This window comes from Ipomoea triloba, chromosome 4 (assembly GCF_003576645.1).
Source record: "Ipomoea triloba cultivar NCNSP0323 chromosome 4, ASM357664v1".
In the NCBI taxonomy this organism is placed as follows: domain Eukaryota; kingdom Viridiplantae; phylum Streptophyta; class Magnoliopsida; order Solanales; family Convolvulaceae; genus Ipomoea; species Ipomoea triloba.
In genome coordinates this window covers 26418227-26433935 of record NC_044919.1, presented here as the reverse complement: position 1 = coordinate 26433935, position 15709 = coordinate 26418227, and the positions used below count along the sequence as shown (strand labels likewise).

Here is a 15709-nt window from a genome sequence, read left to right as displayed (position 1 = left end):
CGTCGAGCTGCTCGCGAGCCACACATATTTTTATATAATAATAATAATAATAATAATAATAATAATAATAAAAAAGAGTAAAGACATAGGTACAGTTAACCCTAAATCAAAAGCTTAAGCTTAAGCCGCCACTCACCATCAGCATACCTCTCCTCTCACCTCTCACCTCTCAAGTCTCACCTCTCCAGTTCCGGTCTCCACCTCCATTCCTCCCACTTCCCGTTTATCCCTCACGGCAGCAGACGACGCGATAGAACGGCAGCAGACGAAGCAGCAGCACGAGCCACCTCTCGCTTCCGTCGCTGATGCAGCCGAGATCGACCAGCCTTTGGCCGCCGCCGCAGCAGAGATCGACCGGCCTCTCGCCCACCGCCGTTTCCCGCAGCTGCAACAGGTTACATTCTTGTATTCTTGGAACAGAAATATACTACTGTTTTTTTATAGAAGAAATATACTGTTTTTTTTTTTTTTTATAGAAGAAATATACTACTGTTTTTTTTTATAGAAGAAATATACTACTGTTTTTTTATAGAAGAAATATACTGTTGTGTTTGTTTTTGGATAGAAGAAATATACTACTGTTTTTTTTTTTTGGGAGAAAAATATACTACTGTTAACTGTTAAGTGCTGCTATCTTGCATTCTTGGAACATAAATTGATTAGTGTTTGGAAACATAAATATACTACTTTAATTACATATTTACATTTAATTCAAATATTCAATTAAATTTAAACATTAATACTTTATTATTGACTAGGTTTGCTTTGGTTCATAAACCTTGAGATGAGTACATCTAAATTATGGTCAAATTCAGAGTCTTGAGATTCAGTAGCCAATTTACATTCTTGTGCTTGCTGCTTTGTAGTAATTACTAATTAGTGTTTGGACTTTGGCTTATGTTTTGGTGTTGTGAACTTAATTAGTTTTATTATTATTTTCAGTAGTCATGTCCACTGAAAATTCATCTATTCCTCAAAATACATACACCTCAAGTAATGCAGTTGGTGAAAATATTGAAACAAATATTGAGGTGAATGAACAAGCTGGAGCATTTGAAAAAATAGGATTACATTCCAATGACCATGATACACAACAAAATGAAGAAACAGTTAGCCAACAAGATTTTCAAACAAACAAGAGAAAAAAGACATCATGTGTGTGGGATGATTTTACAGTTATTGAGCCAGATGGAATAAAGAAGGCAAAATGTAACCATTGTCATCAACAATTCACATTAACTAAATCGGGCACCACAAGTAGCTTGAAGAGGCATCAAGCTAAATGTGTTACAAGAAAGACAAATTTGAAGGTAACTACATAAATTTTCTTTAGCTTAAATTTTCTATGCATCAATAATAGTAATTGTATTATTGATTTTGTAGATGATTGATCAACAAATGAAGTTAAATTTTTTGCCAAGTGAGGGAGTTTCATCTTCCATTCCTCCATTACATCCTGGAAAGTTTGACATGGAATTAATGAGGGAGTCTGCTACTCATTGGATCATGATGCATGAACATCCATTTACCATTTTAGAAGAAGTGGGATTCAACATTATGATGAAACGAGGTATGCCCGAGTGGAAAAAAATTAATAGAAACACAAGCAAGGCAGATTGTTTGAAAGTTTATGAGCTTGAAAAGAAGAAGTTGAAGAACAGTCTTGAATGCATTAGTAAAGTAAGTTTGACAACAGATTGTTGGAAATCAAAAAATCAAAAGATTGAGTACATGGTTGTCACTGGCCATTGGATTGATTCTTCGTGGAGATTGCAAAAGAGAGTTTTAAGCTTCATCAACATTCCACCACCGAGGGGAGGTCTTCATATTTCTGATGCCATATTCAAATGCATGAAAGAGTGGGGCATTGAAAAGAAAGTTTTTACAATTATAGTTGATAATGCTTCAAGTAATGATTCTGCTATTCGGTATATGAAGGATACACTCCAAAGATCAAGAAGTTTGGTATGTGGAGGACGTTTATTTCATGTTCGTTGTTGTGCGCACATTTTGAACTTGTGTGTACAAGATGGATTAGAAGAGATCCGACACATCATTAGTGATGTTAGAGATAGTGTGGAATATGTGAACCGATCAGAGGCTAGGCGTATACAATTTGCAGATTGTGTGCAACAATTGCAATTGAAAGATAGAAAATTGATTCGTGATTGTAAGACTAGATGGAACTCGACTTTTGAGATGTTAAGTTGTGCACTTAAGTTCAAAGAAGCTTTTAAGATGCTACAAGATCGTGATCCATTCTTTGACAGTTGTCCATCGGAAGCTGATTGGGATAATGTTAGCAAAGTTTGCTCAATATTAGAGGCTTTTTGGATAGCAACTCACGTAATTTCAGGTTTGTTTCTTTTAATTTGATTCTTCTTTAAGTACAAAACTTTGTTTCTTCTAACTGGTTTTATGTTGTTACTTGTTTCAGGTTGTGAGTACCCAACTTCAAATTTATTTCTTCAGGAAGTTCAAAAAATCAAATCAGCATTGGATGGTCGTGTAGATGATGAAGATTCCTTTATTCGAAATTTGGTTCTGATAATGAAGATGAAGTTTGATAAATATTGGGGTGAGTGTAATTTGTTGATGGCTATAGGTGCTGTATTTGATCCAACAAAAAAAATGCTTGCAGTTGAATTTTGTTTTCCTAGACTTTATTCTAGTAAGGAAGCTGCAGAAAATATTTCAAAAGTGAAGGAGATCATTAATACTCTTTATGAAGAGTATGTTGCTAAATCAATCAACCAAGGAATTTTTACAAGTCCGGCAGGTACTTTGCAGTTTGCACAATCAACCAAATAATTATTTTTATTTTATTATTTTATATTAACAATTTAACTTTTACACTAGGTTCTTCAATGGCTTTTGAGAGCCAAGTCAGCCACCAAAGTTCTACACATACTTGGGATGATTTTGATGCATATTGTGCACAAGTTGAGACTGCAGAACCTAAAAGATCAGAGTTAGTGGACTATTTAGAAAAAGGGCGTCTTAAAAAGAATGAGCTTCCTAGTGACTTTTCTTGTTTGGACTGGTGGAAGATGAATAGAATGCAGTATCCAATACTGTCAAGAATGGCGGCAGATATTTTAGCTATACCTGTTACTAGTGTGGCTTCAGAAGCAACGTTTAGTGCTGGAACAAGGGTAATTGATTCTTATCGTGCATCATTGTTACCGGAAACAGTACAAGCTTTACTTTGTGGGGGTGATTGGCTTCGACATATACACGGAGTTACCAAAAATAAAGTAAGTTTATTTTTAATCTATAACTTTTCTACATTGTCTTTTAAAAATATCTAGTTAACTACAAGCTTGTTTACCTTTTATTTTTTTCAGAAAGATAAATCGTACCAAGAAATTTATCTACCTTTATCCAACTCATGAAAGTACGATGAAGACTTGTAGTTGATGTGGAATTGTCAGCTTGTATGGACTATTGAGTACTTTGAACTATGCAGTTTGGAATTGTCAGCTTGTATGGACTATTGAGTACTTTGAACTATGCAGTTTGGACTTATGATGTATTATTAGTAATGTATGAGTACAAAAATTATTATTATTATTTGATGCATCATGCATGTAGTTAATTAAGTCAAATTCGAGCTCCAACACGAGCTCGAACTCGAGCCATGACGAGTCGATATTCGGCTCGAGCTCGAGCTCGAGTTCGAACAGTCGAGCCAATCGAGCCGAGCTCGAGCTGCTCGAAAATAAGACGAGCCGAGCTCGAGCTTCATTTTTTGAGCTCGATCGAACTCGAGCTCTCATGTTTCGAGTCGAGCTCGAACTCGAGCACCTCTAAGTTCGGGCTCGGCTCGGCTCGTTTACACCCCTACTTGCACCTAGAAGACCACGTGATTTACTAATTATTAAAAGTACATAAAATTATTTAAAACATCTGCAAGACTAAATCCGTACCTTTGTTGACACTTAAAATGTGCTTTGAGCTATTGGCATCCCTGATACTCGATTTGATTATGTTGCCACCTATAAAAACAATAGGTCTTGAGAACATTAAGTATACACCATTTATTAAACTTACTGAGTAGACTATACGTTCATTAGTAAAAATATGACACGAATATGAAGCATCTTAAATAGTAGTGGTCATACTTACTTTTTGATATAATTGTTAATGGTGAATTCAAAGAATTCCCAAAAACACCAAACACCAAAGGATTTGAAGTTTGTGAGCCCTTTGTATTTTGAGGAGTATGGACATCACTTGTATTGATAGCTGGTTGGACTGCGTTTTCTAATAAGATACATAACAATTTTGACATAAAACGCAAATTAAGTCTTGAACTCAATTTATAACATGTAATTGAACTAATGTTAATAGTATGAAAACTGTACCTGATTAGTTATACAAAAAAGAGACCATGAAAATATTATTATACCCGTGTGTTGCACGAATGAGAATAACGCTTTGGATTAAATCAATAGAATATTTAAGAATAGAATATTTAAGATTACAAATTATTAAAAATTTCATGGTACACAACATTGGTAATATAATTACTACTCTCCACACCTTCAGTTGCTATTAAAATTCTTAGACCTTTAGGGTTACTAATCCTTAAAACAGCCACGTAAAGTTTACCATGAACAAATATAGGTTTCTTTAATAGTAAGCCTACATGCGTCAAAGTTTGACCTTAGCTTGACTTTTGTTGATGGTCATTACCTATGACAGCATAAAAGGAAATTGTCTTAAGACATATTGTGAATTTAGTAAGCTATATTCAAATAATTTACTAATTATTAAATAAGCTACTAAATATTATTTACCATTATTCTACATACTACATTCACAAAATGTACAAAATTACATACACGTATAACATTAAATAGTATTATGTACCCTATACATCAAATCCTTAATATATATATATATATATATACATATATATATATATATACATATATATATATATACATATATATATATATATATATATATAAAAGAAAAATGAAAAATGGAAAACCTACTCTGCGTATTGCATCTTCCAGAACTCCCAACCTCCATCTCTCTACTTCTAGAAAGCCTAACATTTACACTATCTTTCTTGCTATTCTTCATTTTCATTTCATCGCTCCTTCAATCCACCATGGAATTATTAAGGTGGATTGACGGAGTGGTAACTGTCCTCATCGATGCACCGGCCAATTTTCTACACTACAGCGTCCTGACCGTCGAAGGCTCCCGACCGCAAAAGCAGGACATATAGATGGCTACCGATGTTAGACACAAATTGATAGTTGGGTTTGCAGCGTTGTGATTTCGCGGTGCCGAGCGACAGTGATTTCGACGGAAAACAGCCGGTCTGGATATCATTCAGACCCTGATTCTATGTTCTAAGAAGAGATACACTACTGTATTTGACAGATCTGGACGGTATAACATCAATTCATGGTAAATCACTATAATCTTTCTAACCCTAGCTACGTTTTTGTTTTGATTGCTCGCAGAATTGCTAAGATCTGTAGATTCGTCGACTAAACATGCTTGAGCTCATGGATCTTAACTGCTATTCTCAATTAGGTACAAATTGTAACTATATATGTACTTGCATGTATAATTACTCCAAAGCATTAACACATTTTTTCTGAACTTGTAAAGTAATTGTACAGCTCATAGATAGATGGTTGACAAATTTAAAATACATACCTTTATTATGAGAAGGGTGCTTCCTTTTGCAACCTATAAGAGTAGACCCTGTAAGCTGCTTCATTGTTTATCCTACTGTGCTTTGATCTCAGAATTGGGGGTCAATGTTGCACTCATCTGCAAAAGAATATTAGTAGAAATACACTTGGTGTGTCTAAAACATAAGATCAACACTGTCCTAAAGCTTTAGTAGAAATAAAGAGCACACTACACCTTGGAATCCCAACAGTTGGATTCCAATTAATGCTCCCAAAAAAGTTGGGATTAAGAGGACAGTACATGCTGCATTGAAATTGTTGTTTACACCTATTAAAATTTTGTTATTTAATCTAAATATAAGTGGACTAACTTTTGTTTTCCAGTTAGTTGCAAATGATGATAATTCCATCTGATGATACAGAGTATTCTGCAGAATATATGTGATGTAATGTGAATTCATTTAGCACGATTATCAGCTTTTTTTGGGAGCATTATAATATAAGTGGACTAACTTTTTTTTTCCAGTTAGTTGCAAATGATGATAATTCCATATGATGCTACAGAGTATTTTGCAGAATATATGTGATGTAATGTGAATTCATTTAAGTAAGATTGGGTTCTTGATTCTTTCATGAATGTCATGTGAATTCATTTAAGTAGTATCCTATCTTTTTTTCTTATTATTTGAGAGTAACTCCTATCTTTTTAAGTAATATGCTATCTTTAAGTTTGATCCTATCTTTTTAAGTAATATGCTATCTTTAAGTAATACCTTATCTTTGGAAATGCATGAAAGAATCAAGTCATTTATAAAGAGATTTGACAGTTAGTCATTTCCAGTGGCTTTTTAAAACAGTAAGAGTGTATTTGAATCATATCCAGATATAAGTTATCAAGGATATACTTTATAATTCCTAAACTAAGTAGGAATTATAAGTTGTGATGTATTTATTGGGAATGTGATGTATACACTTAAACAACTTTGGAAATACATGAAAGAAAATAACAAATTTGTAGACCTTTCTTTAAGTTAGTTAAAGCACTAATAGGTAATAGGTTTTGTTACAGTAGTGTAAGAACTAACAATTAGCACTTTATGTAACAACATTCATTTCATCAATTACATTTTCTGAGCCTATAGTACTAAAGTAATGCAACATTCATTTCATCAATTACATTTCCTGAGCCTGCAAAGCTAAAGTATTTACATGTAATCCTTTTGTGCTTCATTATTGGCTGTGATTCCTTGTGTGCACCGTTATAGTAGGCCTTCTCCTTTTGTGCTCCGCTGTTGAAAGTGCTGCCGGTCATTGGACCACCCTTAGCTTCTAATATAATGCAACCTGAAAGAAAGGAACAAAACAAAAGGCCTACATTGCACAGATTTAAAATTTTTTGCACATATGACAATTTGAAACAATTCGAAAACAGTAGCACAGTGCAAACTGCACTGTGTACTGTAAAATGACCATATCATCCATCATTCAAAAGTCCATCAAAAAAACCAATAGTCAAAAACAAAACAGTCTACAATCCATAGGCTGTACATTTTTTGTTTCATAATGATTAAGGATTAGTCAAATCAGTCCATCTTCTCTACTTTCACCCTATGCTGCTTAACCTTCTTGCACCCTTGAGTTGAGGAGAACTCATCGATCAAAGACCTCTTCACAGACCCATCAGCTGCTTCACCACTTAAAGGTGGAAGAGTTGCAATGGGGCTATCTGCCTCATCACTCAGAAATCCCTATTTGTGAATAGTGTTAGAAATATTAGCTAGCTATTTTAGAGGCAAAATTTAGTTTAGAATTTATATAGAGCAATGTAACTTTACCTCAAGGATTTCATCATCTTCTAGACTTAGCATTTCTGTGTTCACCTCTTCTTCTGGAATGCCAAGAATTTCAGGACAGTGGTGTTTCAGCAGTTGTTGGTCAGTGTTAATTTTGAAAACAGGAAATGCACTATCAAGTTTTGAAAGATGCTCCGTCTTTGCTGAAATTCTGAAAAACATACACCTATTCACTAAGTCTTGTAACTGCTTCGGAGGCTTAGTTCTCTGCAAAGGAAGAGTATACTAAGAGGTAAGTATATTACTTTTTTTTCAAGATATAAGAAGGAAGATGTGTACATCGATAATAATACTTACATCCTTATGCAACTCATGTAGGTCACTTGCTGCAATACCTATAAGCTCAAAGCATTCCCGATCCCAAAGCATGAAAGAAGCATTACCCTTCATGTCAACAACTCTTAACTTAACTTTAAACCTTAAAACCCCATCCTCCCATGTAGTATTACATTTGAAACATTTTAACACACCTTCAGACACCTTTAATTTTTTATTACAACCCTTACGCGGACATGAGAGATATAACCAATCATTGGGAGTCTCGATCCCACTAATCTTAGCAGCCACCCAAAATTCACCAATCTGCATTTACGAAATATATTATTTCACAATCAGTATGTCTAGAAGGAAAACATACAGTTGTACTTATTGTTATTTACTTACCTTATCCATGCCATATAGTTTAGTTATCGTCACCAGATCCATGCCATGACTTGTGGACTCATCAAAAGTGTTGTTGTAACTGAGACTTGAGAATGAAGCTATGCTTCGCATGGGTGTTTGATACTCAAGGTCTCTAAGACTGCATCTCAAGTTGGTAGCAGTGTCATATTACATATTCAAACTGTATTGTAATATTATTAATAGTAATTGTACTTTATAAAATAAGATATACCTTTCTCTAAATGTTTTAAATTCCTGACTATCCAGGTCAAACAGAGCTTGTGTAACATCATATGCGGAGCAAATCTTGACATCACCGTCTGCAGACCAAAACACAGTCATTACAGTATGCATTTCTTTTGATGTTTGTAATACACTTTCTAAGTTTAAAATGCAACTAACCTCTAACACCATACTTTATCCTACAGAACTGGATCAGCACTACAACAGGATCAGTCAATTCACATTGATAGTATGCCTCAATTTTAGGCACATAATCATCCCAAAAGGTACAACTTATCCTATTTCCCCTACAACAGATTTAAATATGCAATGTAAAAATGGATATAAAATTGTGAGTGCATAATTACAGTCTAGGCTTAGGATAGTTTTATACTTACAGTGAATCCTCCAAAACAAAGTCAATCAGTTTGGCATTATGACCACCAAAGGTCTTTTGTTGCGGTGCATGAATTTCAACCACTCGACCAATAATGTCTATTTTAGTTTATAGTTAAATCACAAAAAAAAAAATGTTAATACAGTTCAAATGCGTACAGTAGTTGACCTATTTTTAAATACTAATAGAATAACCAAGTAATTTAAACAGTTTAAAAAGCTTACCAATAAGCTCTTTCTCATTTAAAGATGGGTTACCTCTCAGAGAAGGAAAGGACTTTAGTCTGTACATGTGCCACGGAAAATTGTCTGACCTAATTTCTTTCTAAATTGTGTCATGGTTGAACTGCATCATATATTCATGCAAACTGGTCTTGTAGACCAAACAATTAGAGACCACAAAGAAATTTTTCACAACATACACTTTGCATTCCTCAAAACTGTTAATGAATTTGTCTAGAAGAGATTTTGGTACAGTAGCATGTATGACCGTGCCCTGTTGATATAAAAACAAAAGTAGATTGTAGTGCACTGTGTACCCTAAACTTCAAATATTATAGTACTGAAAAGTTAGGAATTAAACAGACTTACCTCTGAGTCGTGAAATACAATCTCCTTGCTTTTTATTTCACTGGATCCTTTCCGTAATGGAACCAAATACGTACGTATCACCCTTACCTTGATTGCACTTGTCTTTTTGAAGGTAGACAACTCGGTGGCCAAAGAGTACATACCCATAGTAGAATGCAAGCTTTGAGACTGTTTCAATATCAATGCGTTCAATATGTCAAATGTAATCCAGATCAAAAAGCTTGTGTTGTATATATACCTATAATTTATTTTCATTCCCGGAAGTTGTGTATCGATTCACGAATCGTTTGAGCCGATTCGATTCCCTAAACATATTTCGGCTGTTTAATTCACGCATGACTCCTCTTAACAATAAATATTTATAGTAATTATTGTGCGCCGTTTTCTATTTAACCTACATATAAGAAGCGGACTAAGGCGCCTAAACTACTAATCCTAACCTATCCCTAAACGGCGACGTTTTGCACTGGGCGGGAAATCAGCTATACTGCATTTACTGCACTTGCTACGGCTTTTTTATATTAGAAGATTTTAAGCTACTAATAAGCTATAAGCTCTGTTTGTATGTGTCTGTTTGGCAGAGCTTATAGCTTATTTTAAGCTACTAATAAGCTATAAGCTCTGTTTGGTAATGTTTCTAAAATAAGCTAGTAGCTTAAAATAAGAGCTTATTTTTGAATGCTACCTAAGTTAGCGTTTCAAAATAAGCTAGTAGCTTCCTAACTTTTTTTTTTCATCTTTAACCTTATTATTTTAAAGAAATGACATCATTTACCCTTCCCAATTAAAATCTTTTTGGCTAAACTTTTTTGACTTTTTCTCTTCAATATGTTTGGTTGTAATTTCAATTTGACATTTGTTTTTTAACATTGATTTTTGTATGAACTAATCTTATGAATTATGAACATTTTATTTTACTTTATATGTTTTCAAATATATGTAATTACTTTATATTTTATTAAAATATATTGATTTCACTATTTTATATTTTAATATATAAACAAACCTATTTAAATTTAAATTGTATGAAAAATGTTCTTTTTAGTCTTTTTACATTTATCAGCTTATCAAAAAGCTAATTTTACCAAACACTTTTAAGCATAACAACTAGCTTAACAGCTATTCAGATTTCAGTTTTGAGCTTATAGCTTTTTAGTTTTCAGCTACTTTTCAGCTTTCAGCTACCTTTTCAGCTAGGTTTGCCAAACATAGCCATAAATGTTCTTAAAATAAGCTAGTAGCTTAAAATAAGATCTTATTTTGAAAAGCTACTTTAGGTAGCTTTTCTTAACTTTTTTTCCATCTTTATTTTTATTATTTTAAATAAATGACATCCTTTACCCTTCCAATTAAAACCATTTTGGCATTTTATCATTAATATGTTTGATTAATATGTTTGATTGTAACTTCAATTTGACATTGTGTTTGAACTTTAATTTTTGTATGAACTAATTTTATGAATTATAAACATTTTGTTTTACTTTATATATTTTCAAATATATGTTCTTACTTTATATTTTATTAAAATATATTGATTTCATTATTTTATATTTTAATATGTAAACAAACCTATTTAATTTAAAACCATTTAAAATTTATGAAGAAGTCATTTTTAGTCTTTTTACATTTATCAGCTTATCAAAAAGCTAATTTTACCAAACACTTTTAAGCATAACAGTTAATTTAACAACTTTTCAGCTTACAGCTACTTTTTCAGCTAAGTTTGCCAAACATAGCTATAATAAAACATTTTTTAAGAACATTATAGGGATGCATCCTTATTGGTTAAACCTACTAAGGGTAGGTTTGGAAATGTGAAATTTTTTAAAAAATATTTTTAGAAAATGACTTATTTTTTGAAAAATATCTTAATTTTTTAATATTTGGTTGAAGATCATAAATTTCTTTTCTGTTTGGTTGAAAGCTAAAAAAATTGAATTTTTTCGATTTGGTTCATTTTCCTGAAAATGAACATATTATTTGGTATATAATAATAATAATAATAATAATAATAATAATAATAATAATAAGTGTGGTGGTGGTCATGGTGCGTTGGTAGGTGTTGTGGTAATAGTGTGGTGGTGGTGGTCATGGTAGTGCCGTAGTGGTGTTAGTGTGGTGCTGGTGGTTGTGATGTTGGTGGTGGTGTCGTGTAGTGGTGGTAATGATAATCCAAAAATTAGCTTGAAAAGATGTGAAAAAGAAGATAAAGACAGGAAAATAAAGAATCAAGAAAATGTTTTCTAACTAAAAATCTATGAAGACATTTTTTGCCAAATTAGACATTTTTTCGTTGACCAAGCTTATTTACTATGTATGAGATAAAATTTCTTTCTATTTTAAGAATTTAAATGCAAAACTTTCATTATCTAATAAATATTTTTAAAAAATAAAATAAAATGTCAAGATATCAATGAGAGTACAATATCAATAGTTCACATATAACAACAATTGATGCCTCAATCGTATACACAGAAAACATATGAATCCATATGTTATAACGTAATTGCATAATTTTTTAATTACTATTCGACAACATCAGTAAGCCTATTATAATCATGTTACTTTTAATAAAAAATAAAAATAAAAATAAAAAATTGCTAATTCATGCCAAGGACCTTGTGGTCCAGTGACACCAAGTTGCTCTCTTATAGGGGAGATTGTGGGTTCGAGCCTTCATAGTTACGAACAGATACTGCACTCTAATAGAGTCACTAGTACCCAAAAAAGTATTGCTAACTCATCAATATTGCATTATGAAGATATAGATATAATTTATTTTAATATGAAAATAGTTAGGACATCATTTTTGTTATTGATTCTAACTACTACTTTTGTTAGAAGTTGAAAACACATATTTTGATTATATTGAAAATATTCATTTTAATTTAATATTATTATTTAATATTTAAAAATTGTATTAAGTATTTACTTATTTTAATTTTCATGTTGAACATTAATTTGCGCATAATAACTAGTTAAACTATACAAATTCTAAACTTTTATTGGCACCATGGTGCCATTCACTTTTAATATATATATATATATATATATATATATATATATATATATATATAGAAAATTATAATATTCTACATTATTTTAGCTAGACCTGGCAATTCGTGTATACGGGTTCGTTAATGGGTCGACACAATAACGACACGAACACGATAAGGCTAAACACGAACATGACACGTTAAGGTTAACGGGTTCAAAATCGTAACACGAACAAGAACACGATTTGTTAACGTGTTCAAAATCGTAAAACTAAAATTTAAAGTTAAGTTATATAAAAAAAGAAATAAAACATACAATCCAATCCATCAAACAAACTAAAAAAAAAATTCAATTTATAACATTCATAAAATTATAAAATAACATCCAAATATCATAATTAAAGAAGTCCATACTAGTTTTTAGAATAAAATTGAACACAATAAACATTCAAATTTCATATTGTTGAAGCAAGTTCTTAATGGATCTCAGCGCTGGACTATGCTTACTTCCCAGGGGGTCACCCGTCCCGTGACTGCCGGAAGTCAAGCACGCCCCTAATCCTACTTAAAACCAATTGTTGATTGGTGATAGGGGGCCACGTCTCGAATCGAATCGAGCAGGGGCTGAACTCGGCAGTCAAGCACGCTTAACCATAGAGTTTTTTGGCTATCTGGTTGACATATCCTACTTAAAACCAATTGGTGATAGGTAGGTGGACATTAACCATTTAACCACATCCCTCCATGATAAGCCACAACACCACGTCTCGAATCGAGCAGGGGCTAAACTCGGCCAACTATGCCGACGCCCAACAGTTCTAAATAGGTCTGTGTAAACGGGTTCGTGTAAACGGGTTAACACGATAATATTAACGGGTTAAACGGGTTGACCTGTTAAGACACGAAAACATAACGGGTTCTTAACGAGTCAACCCGTTAACGACCCGGTACATGTTAAGGCTAAACACTAACCCGTTATTTTCGTGTTCGATTTCGTGTCGTGTTAACGGGTCGTGTCGATAATTGCCAGGTCTAATTGTAGCTTAATATTATAATATGTCAACTACCATATTAGTAACTGAAACTTTTTATCCTGAATTTAGTATTTATATATAGCATCTAAATTAATATTTGTAAATTAAATAATTCTTTCAATCTCTTCTCTATCTGTATTAAAGCAAAATGAAGTTGGCAAAAATTTTTCCCGCCCAAGTGTGAACACATTTGATAGATAGAGAAGAGATTTGTTTATTATTTATTTATTTATTACATCTGGGATATCTTGAAAGTTTAATATATATTAATATAATGCAACACAAAGCTCAATGCACTGAGCTTTGTGCTGCATTATATATATTAATATAAAAGGTAATAAATTTGTATCATTTACCAATGTGATGTTTAACTTTACAAGTTATGTGCATTAAAAGCATGCGGTGCTAAAAATAATGATTTCATCTTTTTGAATTTGAATTTTGGGAGAAAACCACTTATAAATACTACATGCTTACTTATGAAATCTCACATTTACATTGAAGAACAAACAGAGATAAACAACAGGAACAAGAGGTGATTTATAGTAAGCACTTCCTCCATTTTTCTTTTTTTACATTTATCAACTTTTTATTTATGTTAAAAATAGCAAAAGAAAGAGATAATAAAGGACCTCTTGGAGCTTCACCGGAGAGGGGAGAGTCAACGTGAAAAAGTAAGCTGCTTTGTAGGGGAGATGGTCACGCCAGTTACAGCCTCGCCGGCCGCTGTATCCCCGCCAACTTGACGGCCGAGAGAGGGAAGAAAGGATGCCGGAGTTTCGCCCGGAATACTTTGCCGTTGACAGAGGGATGTGGCGTCCGGGTGAGTGTGTTCGCCAAGAGTGAGGAAGAAGAGGGAGAATGAGTGAGGAAAAGTCTAAGTATTGTGAGATGTATTGATGAGTGCAATTTTTATACTTTATTTAATAATGTTTGACTTAATACGTAGTAATTTTTATTAATTAGTCATATTTTTTTTTGAAGGCTAACGAGATTAATTCATTAAAACACAAAGCGAAACGATACAACAAGATTCGATAGAATGGTAAATCATTCCCTTACAATCTGACATAGAAACAATTTTCCTAGCTATGCTACGGAGAACTTGGTTCGCAGATTGTTCAATAAATTGAAAGCTGATAATGACCTGACCAAACATAAGTATGATTAACTTTGATTGACAAGTCTTGCACTTCATCTGGATCTTCATATCGACTCTCTTGCACATTGACAATATTCCATTCTGACAAAACAATTCCGATCTTGCATAAAGTTTGACCGGTTCATCAGATGAAGACCTCCCAACCAAGTAAAGAGGCATTTCTTCATTGTCATCTTCGTCGTCCAGTATGACGGTAACATTTGTTGTGACCATAGTAATCGATTTACGCTTGTCAAATACAAAACTCGTTAAAACACGAGAGGGAAACTCGTTAACACACGAGAGGGAATAACTCGTTAACACACGAGAGGGAAAACTCGTCAAAACAAACGAGGTAACTACACGTACAATATTATTTAGAAATACAAAGCATAAAAAACGATAAAAAGTAGGGTGGATAAATCCAAAATAGGTTAGTGACTCAATAATCACGGATTCCAAGCTACTAACACAAACCCCAAAAATATATATATATATATATATATATATATATATATATATATATATATATATATATATATATATATATTATTTTATTAAAAGAAAGGTGGAACGGTGGAAGAGGAGGCAAGGAGAAGTTCGTTGCCGGCGGTGGGCGGAGGTGAGAGGCGAATGTTTGGCAGAGGCGGTGGGAGGCGAAGGAGAAGGGAAGATGGAGGATGGCATGCAACTGCGGTGGCCGGCGGAGGATGGGTGGACGGCTGGACGGGGAGAAGAAGAGAAGGAGGAGATGGCGGCCATGGTGAGGGAGGGAGAAGAATGAGAGAAGAGTAAGAGTAGGTGCCGCCTCCGCTAACCCGCTAAGCAAGCGAAGGCAGCGACCGCCGGAAAAAATGGAAGAAGACCGGAAAGTCATATTTTTACTTTAGCTTATTAAATTATTGCAATTTTTACATTATATTTTGTAATAATTCTTATAATAATACTAATAATAGTAGTTTAGTTGTATTTGGTCAGTATGGAGTTTTAATAAGTGTAAGATTTTATATGTGCTCTAATTTATTTTATTTAAGTAAAACAATAATTTTGATTCTCGTTGGTCGAAGCCCTTTGTGCGGCAAACTAAAGCTAGTCAGTCAATAACAACCAAACGAGAGAAGCAATCTACAAAGCTTCCATCGGCTATGGCAAG

The 15709-nt window shown here is 33.3% G+C and overlaps 2 protein-coding genes across 2 annotated transcripts; both read left to right on the top strand.

The window, feature by feature from the left end:
- The first annotated feature begins 894 nt into the window (after positions 1-894).
- LOC116016069 (zinc finger BED domain-containing protein DAYSLEEPER-like) lies at positions 895-1871 on the top strand. Its single transcript, XM_031256234.1, has 3 exons — positions 895-1310; positions 1384-1819; positions 1861-1871. The coding sequence occupies exons 1-3, from the start codon at positions 948-950 to the stop codon at positions 1869-1871; spliced, it is 810 nt and encodes a 269-aa protein (XP_031112094.1). The 5' UTR covers positions 895-947.
- A 39-nt stretch (positions 1872-1910) lies between these two features.
- Positions 1911-3762, top strand: LOC116017667 (zinc finger BED domain-containing protein RICESLEEPER 2-like). The gene is made up of 5 exons (XM_031258293.1): positions 1911-2356; positions 2438-2779; positions 2860-3257; positions 3348-3461; positions 3511-3762. The coding sequence occupies exons 1-4, from the start codon at positions 1933-1935 to the stop codon at positions 3393-3395; spliced, it is 1212 nt and encodes a 403-aa protein (XP_031114153.1). The 5' UTR covers positions 1911-1932; the 3' UTR covers positions 3396-3461; positions 3511-3762.
- The last annotated feature ends 11947 nt before the right edge of the window (positions 3763-15709 follow it).

Bases quoted from the DNA above. Each gene is read 5' to 3' on its own strand.
- LOC116016069 (XM_031256234.1), top strand. From the start codon at position 948: ATGTCCACTGAAAATTCATCTATTCCTCAAAATACATACACCTCAAGT. The intron at 1,311-1,383 runs GTAACTACATAA...TTGATTTTGTAG, and splicing joins CAAGAAAGACAAATTTGAAG to ATGATTGATCAACAAATGAA.
- LOC116017667 (XM_031258293.1), top strand. From the start codon at position 1,933: ATGAAGGATACACTCCAAAGATCAAGAAGTTTGGTATGTGGAGGACGT. The intron at 2,357-2,437 runs GTTTGTTTCTTT...TACTTGTTTCAG, and splicing joins AGCAACTCACGTAATTTCAG to GTTGTGAGTACCCAACTTCA. The intron at 2,780-2,859 runs GTACTTTGCAGT...CTTTTACACTAG, and splicing joins AATTTTTACAAGTCCGGCAG to GTTCTTCAATGGCTTTTGAG.